Source organism: Harmonia axyridis, chromosome 1, assembly GCF_914767665.1.
Source record: "Harmonia axyridis chromosome 1, icHarAxyr1.1, whole genome shotgun sequence".
NCBI classification, from domain to species: Eukaryota; Metazoa; Arthropoda; class Insecta; order Coleoptera; family Coccinellidae; genus Harmonia; species Harmonia axyridis.
This window is the reverse complement of record NC_059501.1, coordinates 49,589,974-49,615,769: the sequence shown is the minus strand read 5'-3', so window position 1 is coordinate 49,615,769 and position 25,796 is coordinate 49,589,974. Positions and strand designations below refer to the sequence as shown.

At 35.1% G+C, this 25,796-nt stretch overlaps 1 protein-coding gene across 8 annotated transcripts in view; it reads right to left on the bottom strand.

Moving 5' to 3' along the window:
* Window positions 1-25,796, bottom strand: part of LOC123673441 (inactive dipeptidyl peptidase 10) — a 536,532-nt gene that overhangs the window by 318,378 nt on the left and 192,358 nt on the right. For all 8 annotated transcript variants that reach the window (XM_045607927.1, XM_045607937.1, XM_045607946.1 and 5 more), the window contains 2 exons: window positions 11,141-11,235; window positions 5,455-5,582 (listed from right to left, as the gene is read on the bottom strand). In XM_045607927.1, coding sequence (XP_045463883.1) covers window positions 5,455-5,582; window positions 11,141-11,235 — 223 coding nt within the window. The remainder of the gene's footprint in view (window positions 1-5,454; window positions 5,583-11,140; window positions 11,236-25,796) is intronic.

Below are 25,796 nucleotides of genomic sequence, written 5' to 3'. Positions count from 1 at the left end.
AAAACTGACAGTTTGGAAGTGGGGGTGTTGACAGATGATATTATTGGTCTCAAGGCAAGAATGGGTTTGTGGATTTTTGGTAAACCGTAGAATCTAGCGGGAACTGAATTATAAATGTACAGTAATTTACCTTGTACTTGTGTTATGTGGCCCCCACTGACCCATCGCTTAATCAATGCATTACATTTACCTTGTATTGTAATGGTTGGATCTCTGTTAGGAAGAAGTTGGAAATATTGTTCATTGAGCAAAATTGTGTTGGAGAGCTCTATGTACTGATCCTTATCCATCAATACCGTAACATTGCCTTTATCAGCCCGTAACACAAGCAATTCTTGATGTTGACTTAGGTACCTCTTACAGTGGTAAAATTCTCTCTGGAAAACATTATTAGTCCTTTTTTCAGGTTTGATGTAGTTGGTTATAATATTAGCAGCTTGGGAACGTTTGATGTTCTTCCCCTCATCTGACAGTCTATCATTAAGGTCTCTACATCTGCCAACAGTCCCGACATGGAAACCTCCTTCAAAGGAATATCAATGCCGAGCTTGGGGCCCAGTGCTAGGAATTTCAATATTCTATCTGGTATAATAACAGAACTAACATTCCTAACCCACCTTTCTTGTGGTTCTACTCTCTTTAGAAGTTCATCCGATAGAGCTCTCACCTTCATCAGATTTCTCTCCTTGATAGCAGCAAATTCTCTTCTGTACCTTCTATAACTATTGTTGTATATTGGGAATTAAAATTGTTGATATATATATATATATATATATATATATATATATATATATATATATATATATAATTTTAATCAATATTTTATATTGTAAACTATCAGATGAATCATTTTTACTGAAGAAGGAGAGTCTCTCCGAAACGTATAATTATATATTTTTTATATGAAATAAACAACTTCATTAAAAACCTGACACTATATGTATATATATATATATATATATATATATATATATATATATATATATATATATATATATATATATATATATATATATATATAGTTATAAGTTAGATAAGGGGTGTGGGAAAATTGATAAGTGTTATAATGTCAATCTTCTTTATTTCATTTAGTCGACGTTTCGATCCCGATGGGGACCTTCTTCAGGACTCTACAATAGCAATAGAAAACAGTCAAAATAAGGCAATCACAAAACATGTAAAAATAGTACATACCGAAATACAGAGTTGTAAAGATCTTATTTGAACACAAATCAATAGCTCTCAAGAAAGCAACTAACAAGAACATCAACAACTTCAGCGAAAAAAGATCTGATACTTCGTTAGTGAAGGAGTAGAAATCAATTATAATAAGAAAATAAGGTAAACAGAATAATCAACAAAATGAGAGGTTGTCAAAAATGTTGTCAACCAGACTTGCCACAGAATACACGCACATGACAGATGAAACATAGAGTAGCATTAAATCACATTGGTCGCAGTAATTCACTCTCACCGAACTCAGAACAAATGCGATTTTTTTGAAAGATTCCATGAACCGAAACCAATCCCCTCTCACAGAAATGGCCTAGAACACAGAATTCATTTTCACGTTATCCCTACGACTGCTGAACTTGTTGAAATTCCTTCTGCACGTGATCCATCCAATTCTCTCCTACCGAACTGGTCATAATGAATCAAATAAGAATAGATGGAGCTGATATTATTTACATCCCTTCTGTAGTTCATCGAACAGGTTTGGCGTTTAATATGATACATCTCTAAGAAACATCTTTTTCTTCCACTAACTTCAATTTCTAGGATTTTGGTGGAATCATAATTCATTGGATGATCTTTGTCCCGGGTATGGTCTGCTAGGGCACAAATCTTACTTGAATTCTTGATGTCGCTTTTGTGTTGAGCAATCCTTCTCTTCAGATTCAATAGAAAACAGTCAAAATAAGGCAATCACAAAACATGTAAAAATAGTACATACCGAAATACAGAGTTGTAAAGATCTTATTTGAACACAAATCAATAGCTCTCAAGAAAGCAACTAACAAGAACATCAACAACTTCAGCGAAAAAAGATCTGATACTTCGTTAGTGAAGGAGTAGAAATCAATTATAATAAGTAAATAAGGTAAACAGAATAATCAACAAAATGAGAGGTTGTCAAAAATGTTGTCAACCAGACTTGCCACAGAATACACGCACATGACAGATGAAACATAGAGTATGTTTAGAGTTATTAGAGTTGGTTTATTTCCTTCAGCTCAAAAGCAAGGTCATAATATTTGACAATTTTTTCAGTATGCGCTTTGTCAGCATTATCATCCGCTGGTATGGTTATGTCGAGTATGGTCACCTTCTCTGGATCTTTTTCGAAGATGACGATGTCAGGTCGGTTGTGGGCAATCGATCTGTCCGTGGCGAAAACATGGTCCCAGTAGAGTTTTACCTTATCATTCTCCATGAATTCCCGAGGTAAGTATTCATGTATTTTTTTGGATGTTTTCAGCAACCCGTATTTTATGGCGATGGCCTGATGGTATGCCTTAGCCATGGCATTGTGGCGGTCTGTATATGCCCTGGGTGCGAGTACAGGGCATGATGATGTGATGTGTTGTATGAATTCAACGTGCTGTGAGCATTTACGGCATTTATTATTGAGTATATTACATCCTGCTATATTCTTCAGATATGTCCAAAGGCACATTGCCTTTGGATCTTCAAATCATCATCTTGCTAAATACTTAGCTTCTACACTTCAACCACTAGCTGAAGAATCATCATCGCATGTAAAGAATTCTTTCCACTTCATCGAAACCTTAAGAACGTATCAAATCCATGAGTCAGACATTCTTGTCAGTTTTGACGTAGTATCTCTCTTCACCAATATTCCACTCAAAGAGTCCCTTGAAATACTGGAGAACAAACATCACATACCCCTGGATACATTGACCCTTATAAACCATTGCATGTCGAACACGTACTTCCTCTTTCAAGGTACATTTTACAAACAGGTGAAGGGTGCACCCATGGGATCTCCACTTTCTCCAGCCATCGCTGATATTTACATGGAAGATTTTGAATCCAACGCCATCGAATCGTTCCACCTAAAACCTACTTGCTGGCTTCGATATGTGGACGATGTCTTCGTCATATGGCCACATGGACCCGAAACTCTCCAAGACTTCTTTTATCATCTGAATAATATGAATATCCATATCAAATTCACCATGGAAGTTGAAACCAACAACTCACTCCCTTTTCTTGATGTCCTCGTAGCGAAATCCAATGATTCCTTCACACACACGATTTACAGAAAACCAACCAACACAAACCGCGACCTGAATGCAAATTCACACCATCATCCGTCTCAAATCAACTCCGTATTGAACTCCTTAATCCATAGATCCATAAAACTGACAGATAACCTACACATTCAAAAAGAAATCAACATCCTTCAAACCGCCCTACAACAGAATGGCTACAACAGTCAACAAGTTCAGAAAGCCATCAACCGACATCAGACCCATACACAACAACCAAAAAATCATCCAGAAAATTTCCCTCATAAAGCTTTTCTACCTTTCATCAAAGGTGTCACTGACAAAATCAGTCGCATACTACGAAAACAGGATTTAAAACAGTTTTCACAGCCGATAACAAAATTTTCAAATTTCTTCGAACACCAAAGGATACGATCGATAACGAGTCTCAAGGAGTATACGAGATACCATGTTCCGCATGTCCTAGAAAATACATAGGACAAACCAACAGACGTATTACTAACAGAGTATATGAGCACCAACTCGCAATACGCCAAGGAGATCCAACATCTGCCCTATTCAAACACTACTCTGAAACAGGACATAACGTTGATTTTGAGGGATGTAAGACCATCTCTGCAGAGAGAACCCTTACATGCAGAATAATCCGTGAAGCACTCGAGATCGAAAAACGACCCAATTGCCTCAACAAACGGGATGATGGTCAAAGATCACCCAACACTTGGAAACCTTTGATTTCCCGTCTCATGGCAACACATCGATCGATAACTCAGCCCCGACAACAACCCGATCGACAGTTCAGCTTCATACCACCCGTACCAGGCTCCCAGTTGTCACCCAATCGATAACAACCCGATCGATGACTCGAAGTCACGTGACATCACCATCGGTTCCTGCACAATCGATAACATCTCGATCGACAACAAACCAATCGAAAACAACTCGATCAATAACAACTCGATCGATGACAGCTCGATCAATGACAGAGGCGAGAAGAGAAGTACTTTAGTGCGTGGAAAAGGAAGGTAAAAGGTAGTCGAAACACGCACGACAATCTTGGCACACGTGAATTAATCAGAGACAGTAAGAATATGATAAATGATGTTATCAATAACATCATTTTATAACATAATAATCATTAGAGAGCCGTTCTTTCATTGACCAATATATACCCCTAAAAAGAACGTTTATTTTAAGTTGAATTTATGTTTGTAGAGAAAAAAATAAATTAATTACATAAGAGTGACTGTTAATCGTTGTTGTGGCGTTGTTGTATATATATTTTTGATGACATTTGTGTATCGATGGTCGATTCGGCATTCATTTAATGCTTTTATAATAGCCGTTAATTCTACCGTTTAAAACGCTTTGTGGAAATCAACAAATGTCAGGACTGAAGGTCTATTATATTCAAAAGTCTTTTCGATCAAGATTTTCAAGGATTGTATGTGGTCGTTGGTGCCGTAACAAGCTCGAAATCCAGCCTGCTCTCTTGGTTGGTCGAGCTCAAATTTCGATTCTAGTCTATTCGTAAGAATTCTGGTGTAGAACTTGTGGAGATGATTAAGCAAGCTGATTGGCCTGTAGTTTTCTAGACTTGTTTCTTCTCCTTTTTTATAGAACAATATCGTAAGTGAGTCGTTCTATGAGGTTGGGATTTTCTGATTATGTAGTCATAGATTGAAAAGTTCTAGGATCTTCTTTATCAAAATTGGTCCTCTCTGCTTCATAGTCTCCGTTTCTACCTCATTCTGGCTAGGAGCCCTGTTATTTTTCATTTTATGAAGTGCGTGGAATTATTCATCACGGGATATATCGGGTATTTCTTCGGAGCCTTGGTTTTGTATTTTATAACAAGTAAGAGAAGAAAAATTTGTCTATGTCGACTCCAAATGTTTCATAAAAATGGCTACATGTACTGATCATCTTCAGGCACTACTAATTGAAAAAAAGACAAGCAAAGTGAATAAGTGAAAATAGAAAGCATTTAGTACCTACTCGGCTCCAAAGTAGATATTTATTCAAAGTACCGTGTAACTAATGTTTTGACATGAATGTTGATCTTTCACTTATATTTTATTGTTCGTGTTTCGAAATTTTAACTTTATTAGAAATATTTCAGGTAAAATTCCAGAGTAAAACTATTGTTATTTATTTCATCAAATATTCCATGAATATATCAAGTTTTATTCCTACTCACCTAGTATGTATTTCATAAATATAATACTTGGCTAATGTAGTATATTTATAGAGTTTCTGGACATCACAAATGAGGAGGACTTGTTTCAAAGTACTTGAGATTTTATAATCCACTGCATCATATTGTCGCTGAAATGAAATTTATATTTGAAAATCACGTTTATATTTACGTGACAAAAATATCAATTGATAATATGTTATGAAATATGAAATGGATCAATAAATCTTTTGAAGATGTGTAAAATGGTTTCTACAACATGGAGTGATAACTGAAATATGAAATTTAATTTTATTCATATTTATTTTGATTATGGTAGGAAGATATTCGTACTGAGAGTTGCTCAGAATTATAACGCATCCCTACTTTTTCATTCATTTGAATGCCGGTGTTAAATTTTTTTTTCGAAATACTCTCGAGCACTTCTGCGGATTATTAGGCACTAAACCCCTCCGAAATCTTGTAGTAACAAGAATGAGTGTCGACGGCTTGGTACACTATGATGGTGTCACATAATTTGATTAGTCGATAATCATGTGTTGATATTTACAATACAGTGATTAACTTCTCGAGCTGCCGCGTTGGTGCTATTATGTCAATCCAAACTTATGTCTTATATTTATTTAACTGAAGAATACTTCAGTGACTGAATAAAATGAGCCTAACATTTTAAATAAATCCCAAAAATTAGGTAAATGAAGAATGTAAACAAATAGCCGCCATATTTAGGCTCAGCCAATCAAGAACGAGAACATGTTTGTCGCCACTGTGGTTTATTGAGTCACTGAATACAAAAACTGCATCTAGTCTATTTATTTGTACTAGACAGCATAGTACACTACAATTATTCTTTGCTGCTTGAGTGGTATGTGGAGAATCTACTGACTTCCCCGGCTATACGTCAAATTCGTTGAATAGAAAGAAACATAACTCTCCACTCGTTTTTAATATACCAGTGGAATAAATTAAAGGATCAGAAAAATATTCGAAATTTTTAGCGGTTGGCTGTATTTTCGATAACAATGGTCGTATCTCAATATGAAAAAAAGCTTTTTGAAGCTTGAAGTTCATTATTCAGAGATCTCATGATGAAAAAATTTTGCAAGCAACGTGTACCGCTCAATTCTAATGAAATACAGTACCTAAAATTTCTGCGAAATTTTTTCAGTTTTTATTTTTGGCATACAGACTTGGAATTTGTTTTCCAACTCAACCACTATATGGATGAGATAACTTGTTCATTCAGCTTAAATGTCCTTTTTCAAAATTTCGATAGGAGCATTTCTCTCTGAAATATCGAACTTTGAATTAAAGATGACCTTTTTGTCTTTAACCATCAATATCTCACAAATCAATGTTTTCACTGAAAATTTGGAGGATGTTTTGAAATCTTGAATGAATTCTCTGCAAGAAGAAGCTATGGTATTTTCGAAAAAAATTTTCTTCGTTTTCTACATCAATTTGAAAAGTTGATAAAAAAGGGCTTTTGGAGGCTTTTTGGATAATCAAGCGCTGAATAGAAAATATCGAGAAAACCATCAATGTTGAGTATGCGTTGACAGTACAATATCATCACAACATTCCCAGAGAATTTCAATTGAATTCATGCAGCGCTTTTTTTGTTTCATCCGATCGAACTTTCTAAAAATGAAAAGATCACGATTTTCGATTCAAATGTTCATAACCTCCAACCAAATGAAGAAATTGAATTTTTATTTTTTTTCTGCAATTTCATCAATAACAGAACAAAACAATAACAGAATTCATGAAATAAATTTTTTGAAAATTAAAAAAAAAAATTTTTTTTTTCAGTTTTTTTTTATTGACTCCAAAAAAATTGATTCAACATGTCATTATCATTTCTTATACGATTCCGTTATTTCACTTCACGATCTTGATGATAGAAACCAAATTAAATTCGAAATAAAGTTGATATACCCAAGGGAATTTCGAAATCGATCTACTCGCTTTCCAGAAATTGCATATCTCAACTTTTCATCTATAGAACTTTTACAATGCTTATGAAGGCATTTTATTTTCAAAAAAAATTTGCAAAATTTGAATTTTTTTTTTTTATTTCCTAATCGAATCAAACAAAAAAACCGCTCCATGGATTTAATTGAAATTCACTGGGATTTTTGTGGTGATATTGAACTGTAAAACACATACTCAACTTTGATGATTTTTTGATATTTTCAATTCAGCGCTTGATTATCCAAAGAGCCTCCAAAAGCCCTTTTTTATCAACATTTCAAATTAATGTAGAGAACGAAGACATTTTTCTTCCGAGAATACCATAGCTACTTCTTGTAGAGAATTCATTCAAGATTTCAAAACATCACCTTAATTTTCTGTGCTAACATATATTGGTGAGATATTGATGGTTAAATACAAAAAGGTCATTTTCAATTCAACGTTCGATATTTCAGAGAGAAATGCTCGTATCGAAATTAAAAAAAAAAGATAATGAAGCTGAATAGATTCATTCTGAAAAAAAGGTGAATATGAAATTTAATTTTCAATCATTTGACATTATACAGGGTGTCCCGGGAAGAATGCGACAAACGAATACCATAAATTAAGGTCATCATGGAGGACCCTAATCAAGATGTTTCAATCGCCTGAGTGCCTTCGTTGAGGATATACAGGGTGATGTTCATCTTATGAGTGAAATTTTACAGTTCGATAACTCTTCAACTAATCGGCCGAATCATTTCAAATTTTGGAGTTTTGTCGCCCTTTACTATCGCCTTCCTTCAATATTTCTGAAATCGAATAAATCAGATCCAGACTAACAAAATTTTCGACTTTTTCTATTTTCGTGAATATTGGATCACTCTGTACGTCAATATCATAATTTTTTTCGTTTTCGTAACCACAACGAATTAATTCATAATCAACATTCTTAAACTCAGCTTGGCACCGTCATACAGGGTGACCAATAAACATTCCTCATGAAAGAAATATAATCGATTCAACCGAATACGATAGCGAAATCTGTGAAACAACTATATCATATCAATTTGCTCAAAAATGTATTAGAATGAAGAAATATAATTTTGAACAATATCTGCTGAACTGAAAATATTTTATTTTCGATTCATTGTTTTCAAGATCAAATATTTTCAATTTATTTGCTGTTTTCGTTCTATTCTTTATCCAGTTTGTTGATTAAAAGTTTTCTTAAATAATTTGAGGAAAATTTAGGTGAGACCTTCGTGAAGGGTGAAGCATCTTCAATTTTCGAAATAATTCTACCGATAAATTCAAGATCTTGAACTATGAAATTTCTTTCATGAAGAAATGTTTATTGATCACCCTGAATGATGGCGCCAAGCAGAGATTCAAAATTTTTATTATGAATTAATTCTTTGTGGTTACGAAAACGAAAAAGAATCATGATATCAACATACAGGGTGTTTCAATATTCAAGAAAATAGAAAAGGTCTTAAATTTTCCTAGTCCGGATCTGATTTACTCAATTTCAGATATATTGAAGGAAGGCAATAGTGAAGGGCGACAAAACTTGAAAAATTGAAATTATTCGGTGGATTTGTTGAAGAGTTATTGAACTAAAAAAATTTCACTCATAAGGGAATGTTTATTGATCACCCTGTATGACCGTGCCAAGCAGAGATTTAGAATTTTCATAACGAATTGATTCTTTGTGGTTCCGAAAACGGGAAAAATCATAATGTTCACGTACAGGGTGATCCAATATTCATGAAAATAGGAAAAGTCTGAAATTTTCCTAATCCGGATCTGATTTACTCGAATTCAGAATATCGAAGGAAGTCTATAGTGAAGGATTTCCAAACTTCAAAATTTTAAATTATTCGGTCGATTAGTTAAAGAGTTATTCAACAGTGAAATTTCAATCATGAGATGAAAATTCGAAAATTTTGTTAGTCTGGATCTGATTTATTCGATTTCAGAAATATTGAAGGAAGGCGATAGTAAAGGGCGACAAAACTCCAAAATTTGAAATGATTCGGTCGATTAGTTAAAGAGTTATCGAACAGTAAAATTTCACTCATAAGATGAACATCACCCTGTCTATCCTCAACGAAGGCACTCAGGCGATTGAAACATCTTGATTAGGGTCCTCCATGATGACCTTAATTTATGGTATTCGTTTGTCGCATTCTTCCCGGGAGACCCTGTATAATGTCGAATGATACCTTTTTTTCAGAATGAATCTATTCAGCTTCATTATCTTTTTTTTTAAATTTCGATATGAGCATTTCTCTCTGAAATATCGAACTTTGAATTGAAAATGACCTTTTTGTATTTAACCATCAATATCTCACCAATCAATGTTTGCACAGAAAATTAAGGGGATGTTTTGAAATCTTGAATGAATTCTCTACAAGAAGTAGCTATGGTATTCTCGGAAGAAAAATGTCTTCGTTCTCTACATTAATTTGAAATGTTGATAAAAGGGGCTTTTGGAGGCTCTTTGGATAATCAAGCGCTGAATTGAAAATATCAAAAAATCATCAAAGTTGAGTATGTGTTTTACAGTTCAATATCACCACAAAAATCCCAGTGAATTTCAATTAAATCCATGGAGCGGTTTTTTTGTTTGATTCGATGTAAGGAAATCGAAAAAAAAATTCAAATTTTGCAAATTTTTTTTTAAAATAAAATGCCTTCATAAACATTGCAAAAGTTCTATAGATGAAAAGTTGAGATATGCAATTTCTGGAACGCGAGTAGATCGATTTCGAAATTCCCTTGGGTATATCAACTTTATTTCGAATTTAATTTGGTTTCTATCATCAAGATCGTGAAGTGAAATAACGGAATCGTATAAGAAATGATAATGACATGTTGAATTAATTTTTTTGGAGTCAATAAAAAAAAACTGAAAAAAAATTTTTTTTTTTTTAATTTTCAAAAAATTGATTTCATGAATTCTGTTATTGTTTTGTTCTGTTATTGATGAAATTGCAGAAAAAAAAATAAAAATTCAATTTCTTCATTTGGTTGGAGATTATGAACATCTTTTAATTTCTTGAAAATTCGATCGAATGAAACAAAAAAAGCGCTGCATGAATTTATTTGAAATTCTCTGGGAATGTTGTGATGATATTATACTGTCAACGCATACTCAACATTGACACTCTGAATTCAGTTTGAGAAAATGGTCTTCAAATATCTAATTTATTACTGTATTGCAATCTTTATTGAGTTGATAAAATGCTCACGCTAATACTTGTTCTGTCAACTACCTGACTTAGCACACTCAAGAAATTCGGATGCCGAATACTCAAGAAAATGACACTTTTATTCCACCCCGATTTACAAACACCTCTTCACATTCGCATTCACATGGCACATCAAATGCATTATGGAGTGAGCCACCAATGTTGACTTGTTTACGCGAAGGTTTATGATATTTTGCGAACGCTTGAACTGCATAATTATTTCTTACACACACAGGTTTTATATTATAATAATTTCGATATGTAAATTCCCCAAGATTGAAGCCATTTGCAGAGAAAAACATCTATATTTTAATAGATTATATTCACAGCTCTTGTGATACCTATATAACATTTTCACGACAATGACATTCGATAATGACATTTTTCTTATTGTGAATTAATGAAAAAGGTTGTCATTCTCCATTTTGAAATGAATTCAGTAAAAATTATATGATGAATGAAAAAAAAGCAATACTCACAAAAGTAGAATTCGTCATAATAACCTTCGTCGTCAAGTTTTCTGCATTATATAAACTGATTCCACCCTCGGAATCGGTATAAATAAATTCGGAGTCTGAAAGAGAAAGGATTCAATTGAAATCTTTTTTTATTATATTCAATTATATGATTCCTAATTTATAGGTATAGACTTCTCCTCTGGTCAATCGAGTGGGAGCCGATATTGAAATAAACCATTTCCAGTACGAAGGTATATAATGAAGAGAGTTTTCGAAATTGAAATAAATAAATAAATAATATTTTTCATTTCAAATCATCATGCTACATGACATTGTAAACAATTAGAAGTGAAAAGGTGTCAAAGTAATTTTCTCATCCAGGAGAGAAATATGTAGTGTTCTGAAAGAATTTTTGTGAGATTTATAATACATAATAAATAATGTAACTGATAAATACATGTTCATAGTAATCCAATTAGTTTGAAATAAATCTAGTAATATCTTCCAGATGTAGTCTTATTGTACAGCGGGTCAAAAAAGTTACGTAACTAGTCAATAATTCTTGTACTAGTCCATTTAAAAATTCAAAAGCTATTTATACTTTTTTGAATTTCATATTTTTCACCCCCTTCGCCTCGAACCTCTCTAATCAATTTTTTCAAATGGGAATGTATGAATTGAATGAAAGGCTGAAGTATGAAACTAAAGAGGAAATATATGGAAAATAATGCAGAGATCTACGTTAATGTTAAAAATGAAGTTTTCATTATTAGAAGCATAAAAGACTATCAGTATTTTTGAATGAAATAAACTGATGGAAATTATTTTTCTGGAGAAGAAATTATATTATTTTCGTGATATGATATGTCTTTGAGTTTTGCATTTTTGACTTTCCATTTTGTAAGTTATTTTGTTAATAATAATAATAAATTTTAACCAACATCAATTCAGTACATGGTAAGTCATAAAAAATAGGCATAATAACAATAAAAACATCAAGAAAAATATCGAACAAATTAGTCAGCAGAATAAAAACAATTTTACACAAGGCATTTTTTGAGCTTCCTCTTGAACGCCACGGCATCGAATGCTCTAAAGCTTGAGGGTAAGATGTTATATAAGCAGCATCCCACGTGGAAAGGAGAACGTTCCTGAAAAGAGTGATAGTGCCTAGCTAAACTAAGCAAATAACCTCTCCTTGTAGGGTAGGTCTAACTACCGCATCGCCTGCGAAGTCTAACCTTCTCTAGATAAATGTAAATGAGACTATGATATATGTATATAATTACCTAATACGACCCCATTATGATCATACGACATATTCCCGAATCTTCATTTGTTATTTTATATTTCATGATGGACAAATTGTTAAGGCATCAATTTCAAACACGAGATAATGTGGTAGAATGAATACCCATTGTAACTATGATCCATCCTTTGTTCTTACAATGTATTTTGTATTTTTGCTATTTTAGCAATTCTTTGTATGACGCTTAGGAGCACACCACTTTTTGCATTAGAGGTAAGTAATGTTATAAATTCCCAGATGCATTGTTTTTTAAACAGTCATAACAGATTAGTCAAAATAGATAGTTCGTGACTGATTAGTTCTTAATATATATACATATACAGGGTGGTCACTTTTTCAATGGGATTGTATTGGTAACTTTTGAACCATAAGAGTTAGAAGGTCGGTCAAATGGAGAAAAAGTTGCATTCATTGAAGCATTGTCAAGCAGTTCAAACAAATCGAGATTATCAGCGCCGGTTATTGAGATATCATAAGAAAAGTAAATTCTGTCATTTTGATTTTTTTTTTTCACACTTTATTTCAAATATTATCAAAAAATGTTTCAGGAATTTTTTATTCGACAGTAAATTGTTTTCAATTTGACGTAATCAGATTTCGTATCCAACGTTTCGTGCTCTCTGGGCCACCCTCAACCTCATTTTTTTCAATACGGACCTGTATATTTTATGACACTTTTCGAAATAACGCTGAATTCAACGATATAACATACAATGTCATTCAAAGTGGATTTTCAGGTGATTTTGACCCTTATCCAATTTTCTTTGGGTCGGATCTGTAGTGAATGCAATTTATCAAAAACTGCTGTTAATAAACATCCTTGGTACAGGAAGACTCGTCGCTCCTAATGATCTTATTAAAAAAATCTGGATCTGCATGATGTTTTCGCAAAATTTGCCGGCAAAATTGAATTTCGTTGAGATGAATAATTATGCGAGTAATATTTTCGCACGTAAACAATAGCCATTGTTCACTAAGAACTGCAATATCGAAGATCTCTAAACAGAATTGACAAACTTGATTTTGTCAGAAACTTACCCATTTGGATAAAAACAGCCATATCTTTTTTCTTTGAATAACAAATGACTTGTGTGATACCTCTACAAAATTTATTGGTGTAATGTGCAGCAGTAGCTCGGTATATTTTTTTCCACTACGATGGGCTAAACTTCATGAACAAAATGATCCATTACCAAAATTTCCAAGAAAAATATTTCTCATAGCCCCCCTTTAAAATGTTCGGAGGATGTTTTCAACGTAATCGTCAAAACCATTCTTCAGCAATATTTAACTGAAAAAATTAACCAAAAGGAAGAAAAATTGTACCAACCGTAAGGACAAAACTATTGAAAGGGGCAAAAATTCATTATTTTCAAAAAAAAAATATCTCGAAAACGGTAAGACTTTTATAATCGGAATTTTGTCATAGCAGGTGGGTTATCCTTTGACGTGGTCTTCACGGGACACCCTGTATACCAAAGCTTATTATAGTCTCAAGGAATATTTTGATGCTGAATTGTAAAACTGATGGCTAAGATAATATCTTTTTTTTTCTTTATTTTTGTAGAATGTATTTCTCTATTTACTGTATTTTGACTTGTCCCATACATACTTGTTATATGTCTAAAGGGAATGAATAAAGATTATTATTCCCGACTTTTGCCTATACGCGTAGGATTTCTCAGTCCCAGATATTTAAAATATCAGAAGGGTAGAGCTCGGTCGTGTCCGGTCCTTGTGGTCCCCCTGGTTCTCGTCGAACTTCTGGTCCTCTTACACGCGATCCTTGGACCTGTCCTTCGCATCCTAGGAATTTTCTCACCGTCCTTGCAGTACCTAAAAGAACAGCTTTTTGCATTATATTACATATATACTCACTAAGTCCTAGTTGCTTGATATTTCTCTTGAGATTTTTGGGTACTATTCCTGTTGTTGAGATGATAATTGGAATAATTCTCGTTGATATCATTCCCCACTGGCGCTTTATCTGAAATTCGAGGTCCCTATATTTTGAAATTTTTTCGACCTCTTTTTGACGCATGTTGTTGTTATTAGGTATTGCTACGTCGATGAGTATTGCTTCCTTCTGATGTTTATCAACTAGTAATATATCTGGCCTGTGTTTTATCAGTCAAAACTGTACGATCCCAGTACAGTTTATAGCGTTCGTTTTCCAGGATGGTTTCCGGTCGGTACTTGTAGTATGGCACTGTTTTATCAGTCAAAACTGTACGATCCCAGTACAGTTTATAGCGTTCGTTTTCCAGGATGGTTTCCGGTCGGTACTTGTAGTATGGCACTTTTTCAGAATGAATTAGCGTTAATTTAGTTGCCATTTCTTGGTGTAGTATCTTTCCTACTGCATCGGGTCGCTCTTTATATTCATTTCCTGCAAACATTTGACATCCTCCCGTGATATTTTGGATTGTCTCATTCGTTGGACATCCATAACGGCATCGATCGTCAGTAATAGTTCGATCCTTTATGATATGCTTGCAGTAATTTTTTGTTGAGATCACTTGATCTTGGATGGCTGAAAGGAATCCTTCCGTTTCTGGATACATCGCACCTGATGTGAGCCAATAGTTCGACGCTTCAATGTCGACATGATCCTGGTTCACCTCGTTGAAAAGTCGTCCATGTAGGGGCTTTTCTCTCCATCTTTGCAGTTTTTCTTGGACTGTCTGGTGGTTGTATGACAATTGCTCCTTGTGCAGTTGTAAAGGTGTTGATTCGACTGCTTCACACAGTACTCTGTAGATCTCTGACATACCTGATTTGTCTTTGAAGTATGTTCGTAGGCATTCAATTTGCCAATGGGCAAGTTCCATGATGTCTAGCAGACCTCTGCCTCCTTTATTCCTCGGCAGTGTCGTCCTCTCAATGCTACTTTTCGGATGGTGCTTGTGTGCTTTCGTCATCAAGGTTCTCATTTTGCGTTGCAGGTTTTCTATATCTGTTTTGGTCCATGGAATGATACCGAAAGAGTATGTAAGAATTGAACATGCATATGTATTGATAGCTCTAGTCATGTTCTTGCTGTTGAGGTTTGTTTTTAAAATTTTGTTGATTCTCCTAATGAACTCATTCTTTGATGGTTTATTAGTGGGTTTTGGTTCATTCCTAGGTATTTATAAAGATCGTCCGATTTCATTGCTTCTATCACTTAGATATCTCGTATTCAACACCATTAACTATACTTTCTTTTTAACCAGATTTATCGAAAAACACGTGAGTTACATCCACCACTTTCAGTCATCGAATGAAACATGGAAAATCTCACGTAACGGTCATTAACCGTTCCTTTACCACCAGGTGGACTAGTTGTCCTCTATGACTGTTTGTCTATAGGCCGCTAGAAGGACTCATCGTCCTTCATACGCTAGTTCGTCTATTCACCGCTAGATGAACCAATTGTCCTCTATAATCTAGTTCATCTAGCTGCCGCTAGATGGACTAATCGATTTGTTGTAGGCATGTTTAAAAAAGAGTTACACAGGGTGAACTCTAACACCCCCTCCCATGCCGACAAGGTAAAAGAGAGAAAATTCATTGAAATAGTTTTTTTTTCTTTAATCCGAATTTTCGCTTCAGAATACTATTTCGCTGCAAATCGAGTTGGTTCTTCATTTGAAAAGACAAAAACCTTATAAGTTTCAGCTATAATAAAGTACAGTTTCATTTTGTTCTTAATAATTAATATTAATAATTCTAGAAACATAGTTTCAGATCGCTTCGAACAATCAATCAAGTATTAGCTTTCTAGAAACAGAGTTTCAGATAACTTCGAATAATCAATCAAGTGGTATCTTTCGAGTAATATTTTCAGATCTTTCCGACCAAAACAACAACAAACTAAAAATCAATCTACAAAAAAGCGAGACTGTTTTTTTCCGGTCATACAGATCAAAAATTGTTTTCCCGTAGTTTGTTGGTGATGTCGATAACCAGATACCGGTGAGGGATTCAGTGAGTTTCCTTGGTATTACTTTAGACAAGAGTCTGAGATGGGACATACATATTGATCAGCTTAGAAAAAGGCTGATGAATTCAGTCTCTTTTACTCCTTTCATGCTGAGAGATCAGGTTAACTTTCATGTCCTGAAAGTTCTATATTTTGCTAATTACCAATCTTTACTTTCTTACGGTATAATTTTCTGGGGATGCTCCATCCACTCTGATAACCTTTTCATTTGCCAAAAATGGACATTTAGATCTATGCTAAGACTCAACTATAGGCAGTCTTGTCGTGGACTATTTAGAAAACATAATTTTCTCACTTTCTATGGACTAAATATATACAAAATACTTTTTTTCCATAAAAATCAAAATTATTTTGTAGAATTCAAAAATGTCAATAATACAAGGCAAAGTGTTCCGTACTTTTCCCTATTCATTCTTCTACTTTACGTGAAAGGGGTACAGAATACATGGCAATCAAGTTATTTAATGTATTACCGAAACATCTACAGGTCATTTCTAATCACGGGACCTTTAAGAGAATAATTCACAGGCTAATTGTGCAGTGTGAACCTTACTCAGTCGAGGAGTTCAGGGTTTACTGTTCTAAATAAGTCTTCTCATTATTATTAAATTCTTTTCTCTTGTGACTTGTTTCATTTTTATTTGTGTAATATTTCAATATTTTGTACGAATAATCATTGAAATTAATGAACTTATTATTATTATTATTAATGGTAGCTTTCTAGAAACAGAGTTTCAGATCGCTTTGAATAATCAATCAAGTAGTAGCTTTCTCGAAGCAGAGTTTCAGATAGCTCGAATAGTCAATCAAGTAGTAGCTTTCTCGAAACATAGTTTCAGATAGCTCGAATAGTCAATCAAGTGGAAGCTTTCTCGAAACAGAGTTTCAGATAGCTCGAATAGTCAATCAAGTAGTAGCTTTCTCGAAACATAGTTTCAGATAGCTCGAATAGTCATCAAGTGGTAGCTTTCTCGAAACATAGTTTCAGATAGCTCGAATAGTCAATCAAGTGGTAGCTTTCTCGAAACAGAGTTTCAGATAGCTCGAATAGTCAATCAAGTAGTAGCTTTCTCGAAACATAGTTTCAGATAGCTCGAATAGTCATCAAGTGGTAGCTTTTCGAAACATAGTTTCAGATAGCTCGAATAATCAATCAAGTAGTAGCTTTCTCGAAACATGGTTTCAGATAGCTCGAATAGTCTATCAAGTGGTAGCTTTCTCGAAACAGAGTTTCAGATAGCTCGAATAGTCAATTAAGTGGTAGCTTTCTCGAAACAGAGTTTCAGATAGCTCCAATAGTCAATCAAGTAGTAGCTTTCTCGAAACATAGTTTCAGATAGCTCGAATAGTCAATCAAGTGGTAGCTTTCTCGAAACAGAGTTTCAGATAGCTCGAATAGTCAATTAAGTGGTAGCTTTCTCGAAACATAGTTCCAGATAGCTCGAATAGTCAATCAAGTGGTAGCTTTCTCGAAACAGAGATTCAGATAGCTCGAATAATCAATCAAGTAGTAGCTTTCTCGAAACATAGTTTCAGACAGCTCGAATAGTCAATCAAGTGGTAGCTTTCTCGAAACAGAGTTTCAGATAGCTCGAATAATCAATCAAGTAGTAGCTTTCTCGAAACATAGTTTCAGATAGCTCGAATAGTCAATCAAGTGGTAGCTTTCTCGAAACAGAGTTTCAGATAGCTTGAATAGTCAATTAAGGGGTAGCTTTCTCGAAACATAGTTCCAGATAGCTCGAATAGTCAATCAAGTGGTAGCTTTCTCGAAACAGAGTTTCAGATAGCTCGAATAATCAATCAAGTAGTAGCTTTCTCGAAACATAGTTTCAGATAGCTCGAATAGTCAATCAAGTGGTAGCTTTCTCGAAACAGAGTTTCAGATAGCTCGAATAATCAATCAAGTAGTAGCTTTCTCGAAACATAGTTTCAGATAGCTCGAATAGTCAATCAAGTGGTAGCTTTCTCGAAACAGAGTTTCAGATAGCTCGAATAGTCAATTAAGTGGTAGCTTTCTCGAAACAGAGTTTCAGATAGCTCGAATAATCAATCAAGTAGTAGCTTTCTCGAAACATAGTTTCAGATAGCTCGAATAGTCATCAAGTGGTAGCTTTCTCGAAACAGAGTTTCAGATAGCTCGAATAGTCAATCAAGTAGTAGCTTTCTCGAAACAGAGTTTCAGATAGCTCGAATAGTCAATTAAGTGGTAGCTTTCTCGAAACAGAGTTTCAGATAGCTCGAATAGTCAATTAAGTGGTAGCTTTCTCGAAACATAGTTTCAGATAGCTCGAATAGTCAATCAAGTGGTAGCTTTCTCGAAACAGAGTTTCAGATAGCTCGAATAGTCAATTAAGTGGTAGCTTTCTCGAAACATAGTTTCAGATAGCTCGAATAGTCAATCAAGTAGTAGCTTTCTCGAAACATAGTTTCAGATAGCTCGAATAGTCAATCAAGTGGTAGCTTTCTCGAAACAGAGTTTCAGATAGCTCGAATAGTCAATTAAGTGGTAGCTTTCTCGAAACAGAGTTTCAGATAGCTCGAATAATCAATCAAGTAGTAGCTCTCTCGAAACATAGTTTCAGATAGCTCGAATAGTCAATCAAGTAGTAGCTTTCTCGAAACATAGTTTCAGATAGCTCGAATAGTCAATCAAGTGGTAGCTTTCTCGAAACAGAGTTTCAGATAGCTCGAATAATCAATCAAGTAGTAGCTTTCTCGAAACATAGTTTCAGATAGCTCGAATAGTCAATCAAGTGGTAGCTTTCTCGAAACAGAGTTTCAGATCGCTTCGAATAATCAATCAAGTAGTAGCTTTCTCGAAACATAGTTTCAGATAGCTCGAATAGTCAATCAAGTAGTAGCTTTCTCGAAACATAGTTTCAGATAGCTCGAATAGTCAATCAAGTGGTAGCTTTCTCGAAACAGAGTTTCAGATAGCTCGAATAGTCAATTAAGTGGTAGCTTTCTCGAAAAATAGTTCCAGATAGCTCGAATAGTCAATCAAGTGGTAGCTTTCTCGAAACAGAGTTTCAGATAGCTCGAATAATCAATCAAGTAGTAGCTTTCTCGAAACATAGTTTCAGATAGCTCGAATAGTCAATCAAGTGGTAGCTTTCTCGAAACAGAGTTTCAGATAGCTCGAATAATCAATCAAGTACTAGCTTTCTCGAAACATAGTTTCAGATAGCTCGAATAGTCAATCAAGTGGTAGCTTTCTCGAAACAGAGTTTCAGATAGCTCGAATAGTCAATTAAGTGGTAGCTTTCTCGAAACATAGTTCCAGATAGCTCGAATAGTCAATCAAGTGGTAGCTTTCTCGAAACAGAGTTTCAGATAGCTCGAATAATCAATCAAGTAGTAGCTTTCTCGAAACATAGTTTCAGATAGCTCGAATACTCAATCAAGTGGTAGCTTTCTCGAAACAGAGTTTCAGATAGCTCGAATAATCAATCAAGTAGTAGGTTTCTCGAAACATAGTTTCAGATAGCTCGAATAGTCAATCAAGTGGTAGCTTTCTCGAAACAGAGTTTCAGATAGCTCGAATAGTCAATTAAGTGGTAGCTTTCTCGAAACATAGTTTCAGATAGCTCGAATAGTCAATCAAGTAGTAGCTTTCTCGAAACATAGTTTCAGATAGCTCGAAAAGTCAATCAAGTGGTAGCTTTCTCGAAACAGAGTTTCAGATAGCTCGAATAGTCAATTAAGTGGTAGCTTTCTCGAAACATAGTTCCAGATAGCTCGAATAGTCAATCAAGTGGTAGCTTTCTCGAAACAGAGTTTCAGATAGCTCGAATAATCAATCAAGTAGTAGCTTTCTCGAAACATAGTTTCAGATAGCTCGAATAGTCAATCAAGTGGTAGCTTTCTCGAAACAGAGTTTCAGATAGCTCGAATAATCAATCAAGTAGTAGCTTTCTCGAAACATAGTTTCAGATAGCTCGAATAGTCAATCAAGTGGTAGCTTTCTCGAAACAGAGTTTCAGATAGCTCGAATAGTCAATTAAGTGGTAGCTTTCTCGAAACATAGTTCCAGATAGCTCGAATAGTCAATCAAGTGGTAGCTTTCTCGAAACAGAGTTTCAGATAGCTCGAATAATCAATCAAGTAGTAGCTTTCTCGAAACATAGTTTCAGATAGCTCGAATAGTCAATCAAGTGGTAGCTTTCTCGAAACAGAGTTTCAGATAGCTCGAATAGTCAATTAAGTGTTAGCTTTCTCGAAATAGAGTTCCAGATAGCTCGAATAGTCAATCAAGTGGTAGCTTTCTCGAAACAGAGTTTCAGATAGCTCGAATAGTCAATCAAGTGGTAGCTTTCTCGAAACAGAGTTTCAGATAGCTCGAATAGACAAACAAGTGGTAGCTTTCTCGAAACAGAGTTTCAGATAGCTCGAATAGTCAATCAAGTGGTAGCTTTCTCGAAACAGAGTTTCAGATAGCTCGAATAGACAAACAAGTGGTAGATTTCTCTGAAAAGACAACTTATAATTATTATTATTCCTATTTATCAATAAACTCACCTACTTACTTACTTATAAGTTTCAGCCCTAATTAAAAAAACAGTTTCATATTGCATCCAATAATATCTAGAATAGTTATGTTAACATTACTGAGAGAGAATAAAGATAATTATTATATAAGGGTAATTTTGGGCAATGAAGTACAACAACATAAACATTGCTTTAATGAAGTAAGTAAATTGCTCTTGTTAAAAGGGGTTTTGTTGTACAAATAAGTTGCCCATTGAGTAGCTAGGCCCCAAAAAGATAGTGAAAATCCTGAACTTACAAGTAAAGCTCGAATGCGTTCTTCTAAAGTACGATTCAATCTTTCAATTGTACCAATATGTTCTGAGTATATGGTTCAGCTGTTTGTAATTTAATATTGTACTTATCAAGTATTAATGTAGTCACATTGCCTGTGAATTCTATTCCATTGTGACATCTTATAAGTTTAAATGAATATTTCTCAGAAAACATTGATTTTAAAGTTCTTAAACTTTGCTCTAAACACTCAGGTACTTGTATTTTGGATTTTAATAAAAAATTTTGCAAAAAGCAAGTATAATTATCAAGAAAGGTTAGAATATATTTATTCTTGTTAACAAATGTGGCTGGTGTGATTAGACCAATTAAATCTGTGTGAATTATTTCACATGATCTATTTGACCCATTTCTGGCTTTGTTTATCGTTTTCCTAGTTAATTTCGATAGAGAGCATGTGGAGGATTTTTCCATTGCTTTTTTTTTTGTAAATAAATTCCGTCATACCTGTTGACACATTCCGTAATTTATTCAAGTACGTAGAAGAAATGTGAGCACACCTTTCATGCCACAATTCCCCCTCCGATTCTAACAATTCTACTGTTCGAGTCACTATCATACATTATAAATCCTTCTCATACTCACTTTCTTTACATACCTATAACCTATAGCAGAGTTACCCTGGATAGGGACATACATTTTGAGTGTGGAAGTAGGTACCACACTTCTCACCTTGGTTTTTTTTTTTCAATTCTATAGGTATCCATTTTCTATTTTTTCTTTGGAGTATAAATCAGTCATGCTTATTCTTTTCTTGAAATCAATATTTCTTCTTTGGTTCTGATTTTCATTATGCTTCATTTCCTTCATTGGGGTTGTGTGTTTACTTCTCTTCCATGTTTAACTTTCTTCACTCTCATTTTTTCCTTTTTCGGATGCGAGTATTGAAGTTTCTCAGGTGTTCTGGCAAGCATCTCATCATATTATAATAATTAGAATATAGATTTCCAGATTCATATCAATCCTCAATTTTAATTTTGCCAAGAATCTTGCAATCAATAGATCTTCAAATACTGTTCCCAGTTTTCTGTATTCTTCGATACTGTTTTGAAATTCTGTCACGAATTTTATAGGACAGTCATAATCACGAAAATGCAACTTATTATAGTTTTCTTCAATAACAATAAATTCTTAATGTTTTTGACCAGAAAACATTTCTAGGATCTGCTTATATTTACTATTAGCAGATTTTGCTTTTCGACAGACTTTTTGCAATAGTGTTGATATTAAATATTGCATTGCTTGAGCATCATAAAGAACTCTATTACCAAAAGGCATATTGTGAGACAAACTTCCATATTCTTCAGTTAGGAAATCTAGTAGATTCAATGAACGAAGTCCCAGTTAAAGTCTAACCCTCCATTGGTAAGAGTTTCATTTACTTGCTGTTTTATTAAAGAAGCCAAATCTGTATTATTCACTGCCTCTTCTTGGTGTGGAGATGTAATCATCCAATCAAGGTTTTCAATTTGAGCTTCTGTATTGATGGGAACGTCATATTCTTGGTTGTTGTCCATTTCATTATATGGGATTTATTTCAATTATTTCACAATGATATCGACAAAAATACTGTTGTCAAAAATTAAGAGTTATTCGCTCTGCTACCAACTTAGATATCTCGTATTCAACACCATTAACTATACTTTCTTTTTAACCAGATTCATCGAAAAACACGTGAGTTACATCCACCACTTTCAGTCATGGAATGAAACATGGAAAATCTCACGTAACGGTCATTAACCGTTCCTTTACCACCAGGTGGACTAGTTGTCCTCTATGACTGTTTGTCTATAGGCCGCTAGAAGGACTCATCGTCCTTCATACGCTAGTTCGTCTATTCACCGCTAGATGAACCAATTGTCCCCTATAATCTAGTTCATCTAGCTGCTGCTAGATGGACTAATCGATTTGTTGTAGGCATGTTTAAAAAAGAGTTACACAGGGTGAACTCTAACACTATCTCCTGTCTATTGGAGAGAGCTATCGGTTCATCTTGGATTTTTCCACGCACTACGCTAATAGTACGACACTTGTCCAATCCGAATTTCATCCCCACGTCTTCCGAAAAATGTTCCACCAGTTTGACCATAATTTGCAAGTGGTTTTTGTTGCCTGTTATAAGTTTTAGGTCATCCATGTATAGCAAATGATTGAGTGCAATAGTATTTCTGTTTCCTTTGACATTGAAACCTTTTTCAGTAGCATTCAGTTGTTTAGAAAGGGGGTTCAGCGCCAAGCAGAACCATAAGGTACTCAACGAATCGCCTTGAAAAATTCCCCTTTTTATTGGCATATCTTTAGTAGTTATGTTCGCCGTAGAGAGTTCGATATTCGTTCTCCAGTTGCACATTGCATACTTCAGAAAGTTTATTGTAATTGGATCGATCTTGTATATTTCCAAAATTTTTGTCAGCCACCCACGTGGAATAGAGTCGAAGGCCTTCTTATAGTCAAAATATGTCATAAAAAGATTTCTGTGTTTTTTGAAGGCTTGGTTGCATATGATGGAATCTATTATCAGCAGTTCCTTCGATCCTAGTGCATTCTTGGTACATCCTTTCTGATGTGCTGTCATTATACCTATACCTAGGTATTATTTGTCTCGCAATGTTTGTAGATACGAGATGCTATACATGATGTGATGATTTTATATATTGTTGGCAGACATGTAATTGGTCCGTATTTTGATGGAACCGCTGTGTGTTGCATATCCTTCGGTAAGAGGTAAGTGGTCCCTGTTGTTAAAAATTTGGGCATTCCCGTTGGATTACTTATAACACCATTTATGCTTCCAACTAGCCTGCCGTGTATGCACCAAAATTTTTTCAACCAAAAGTTGTGGATTCCATCTGGGCCGGGTGATTTCCAATTGTGTGTGTTTTTCAATATTTCATGGAATTCTTCTATAGAAATTGCGTTATGCGGCATTTGTTTTATTGTCTCACAGGATTTCTCTTTACTTCTTATCCAATCAGCCTGGGAGTTGTAGGGGCTTGGTGTAGCCAGTTGATCTGTCCAAAAATTCTCAATATCCTTGACGGTTGGATAACTTCCTGGTGTTGCTGACATATTATTTTTTAACATTCTATAGAATTTTCTTTCGGAGTTTTCAAAAATCATATTATCCTGTTTTCTTCTATAGCTCTCATTGTATCTTCTGAGTCTTTCGGAGTATACACTATTTTGTTTCAGTGTGTCTAAAATTTGTTGAGCATTTTCATTGTTTGGATCATACGTTGTATGTTGCCGGTGACGATCCATTATTATATTCACCGTTTTTTGTAATCTTCTAGACGGCGAACCTCTTGCAAATTATGTGAGCCTCCCAATATCTTGGCGGATGCTATGAACTTTGTCTTCTAGCCTTTTTTGCCAATGTGGTTTATTTTGTTGTTTTTCTCTGGCTCTGGTTTTGGCTTCACACTTAGCACTGTTGCTTTCGAAAATGCTGCACAGTATATGATGAGGTGTAATGATTCGAGATCATGGTAGTCAGAAAGATACTTGGGTAAAATCTCCTTGTTGGTCATGACCAGAAGATGGGATAGTTTCTTGGATGTCCTCAATCTTGGCAGAATCGGCCGTCTCAATGGATCTGTGCCCTCAAAATCTATAACGCATCTATTCATTGTGGCAAATAATCGCTCCAGTAGTTCTCTTTGGTCTTCTTCTGGATTTTCGACGGGTGCAGCATATATATTCCGTCGTTGAGCATCACTTATTGCTATCATATCTGCGTTGTCTTGTTCCTCAGAGTTCATTTGTGCATTGATGTTGTGTTGGTTTTCAGCACAATCATAGTTTTCTTCAATTGTCGTTTCGTTGTTAGTGAGGTTCCTATTCTGTAGCCTCATTTGGACCTCATTTTTTATGGTGTTAAGTCTCACATCGGGTACAAGTTTATTTCTCAATATGACCCGGTATTGGTCGGCTACTCTTTGCTCAGAAACTTGAAGTTCGGGGTAGTTTCTGTGGAATTCTGCAAATAATTTTTGACGGTAGCCTATTTTATCCTCTCCCATATTAGTCACTTCATAATATATGCGCATGATCGTTTCATTTATCGAACTTGTCCATTTCATGCGTCTTCTTGGTAGACCTGCTTGGGTGAGTGCTGGTTGGTGATCCTGCGCAGCACCTTCAGCGGTCGGAGACACTCGTGTTATTCTTCTCCTAGAATGTTGAGATTGTGGAGGCGTAGCATTTTGTTCGACAGACGCCCGTCTCCTTAGCACTCTGTCTCCGACGTCCCGCATACTGTCATGTCCAGCGCCGGCTCCAGACACGCCCTGACGAACCTCAGGCAACGGCTCTATATTCCTATTCCCTAAATTCACCATCATTCATGGGTTCCTCCGTGTCGTGGGGGAGACGGCCTTTAATCGCTTTTCACGATCCGCAGAGCTACGGTGGGAGAATTCTTGAGCTGCTTTCCACACGGCTTCGTCCGTTACCCTGGACAGGGACCCTTCGACAGGTTTCAGCTTCCCGGGTCAGGGAGCTCCTGGAATCTGCGGTGGGCAGGAGTCGATTCAACTGTCCTGATAGGTGAATCGCTA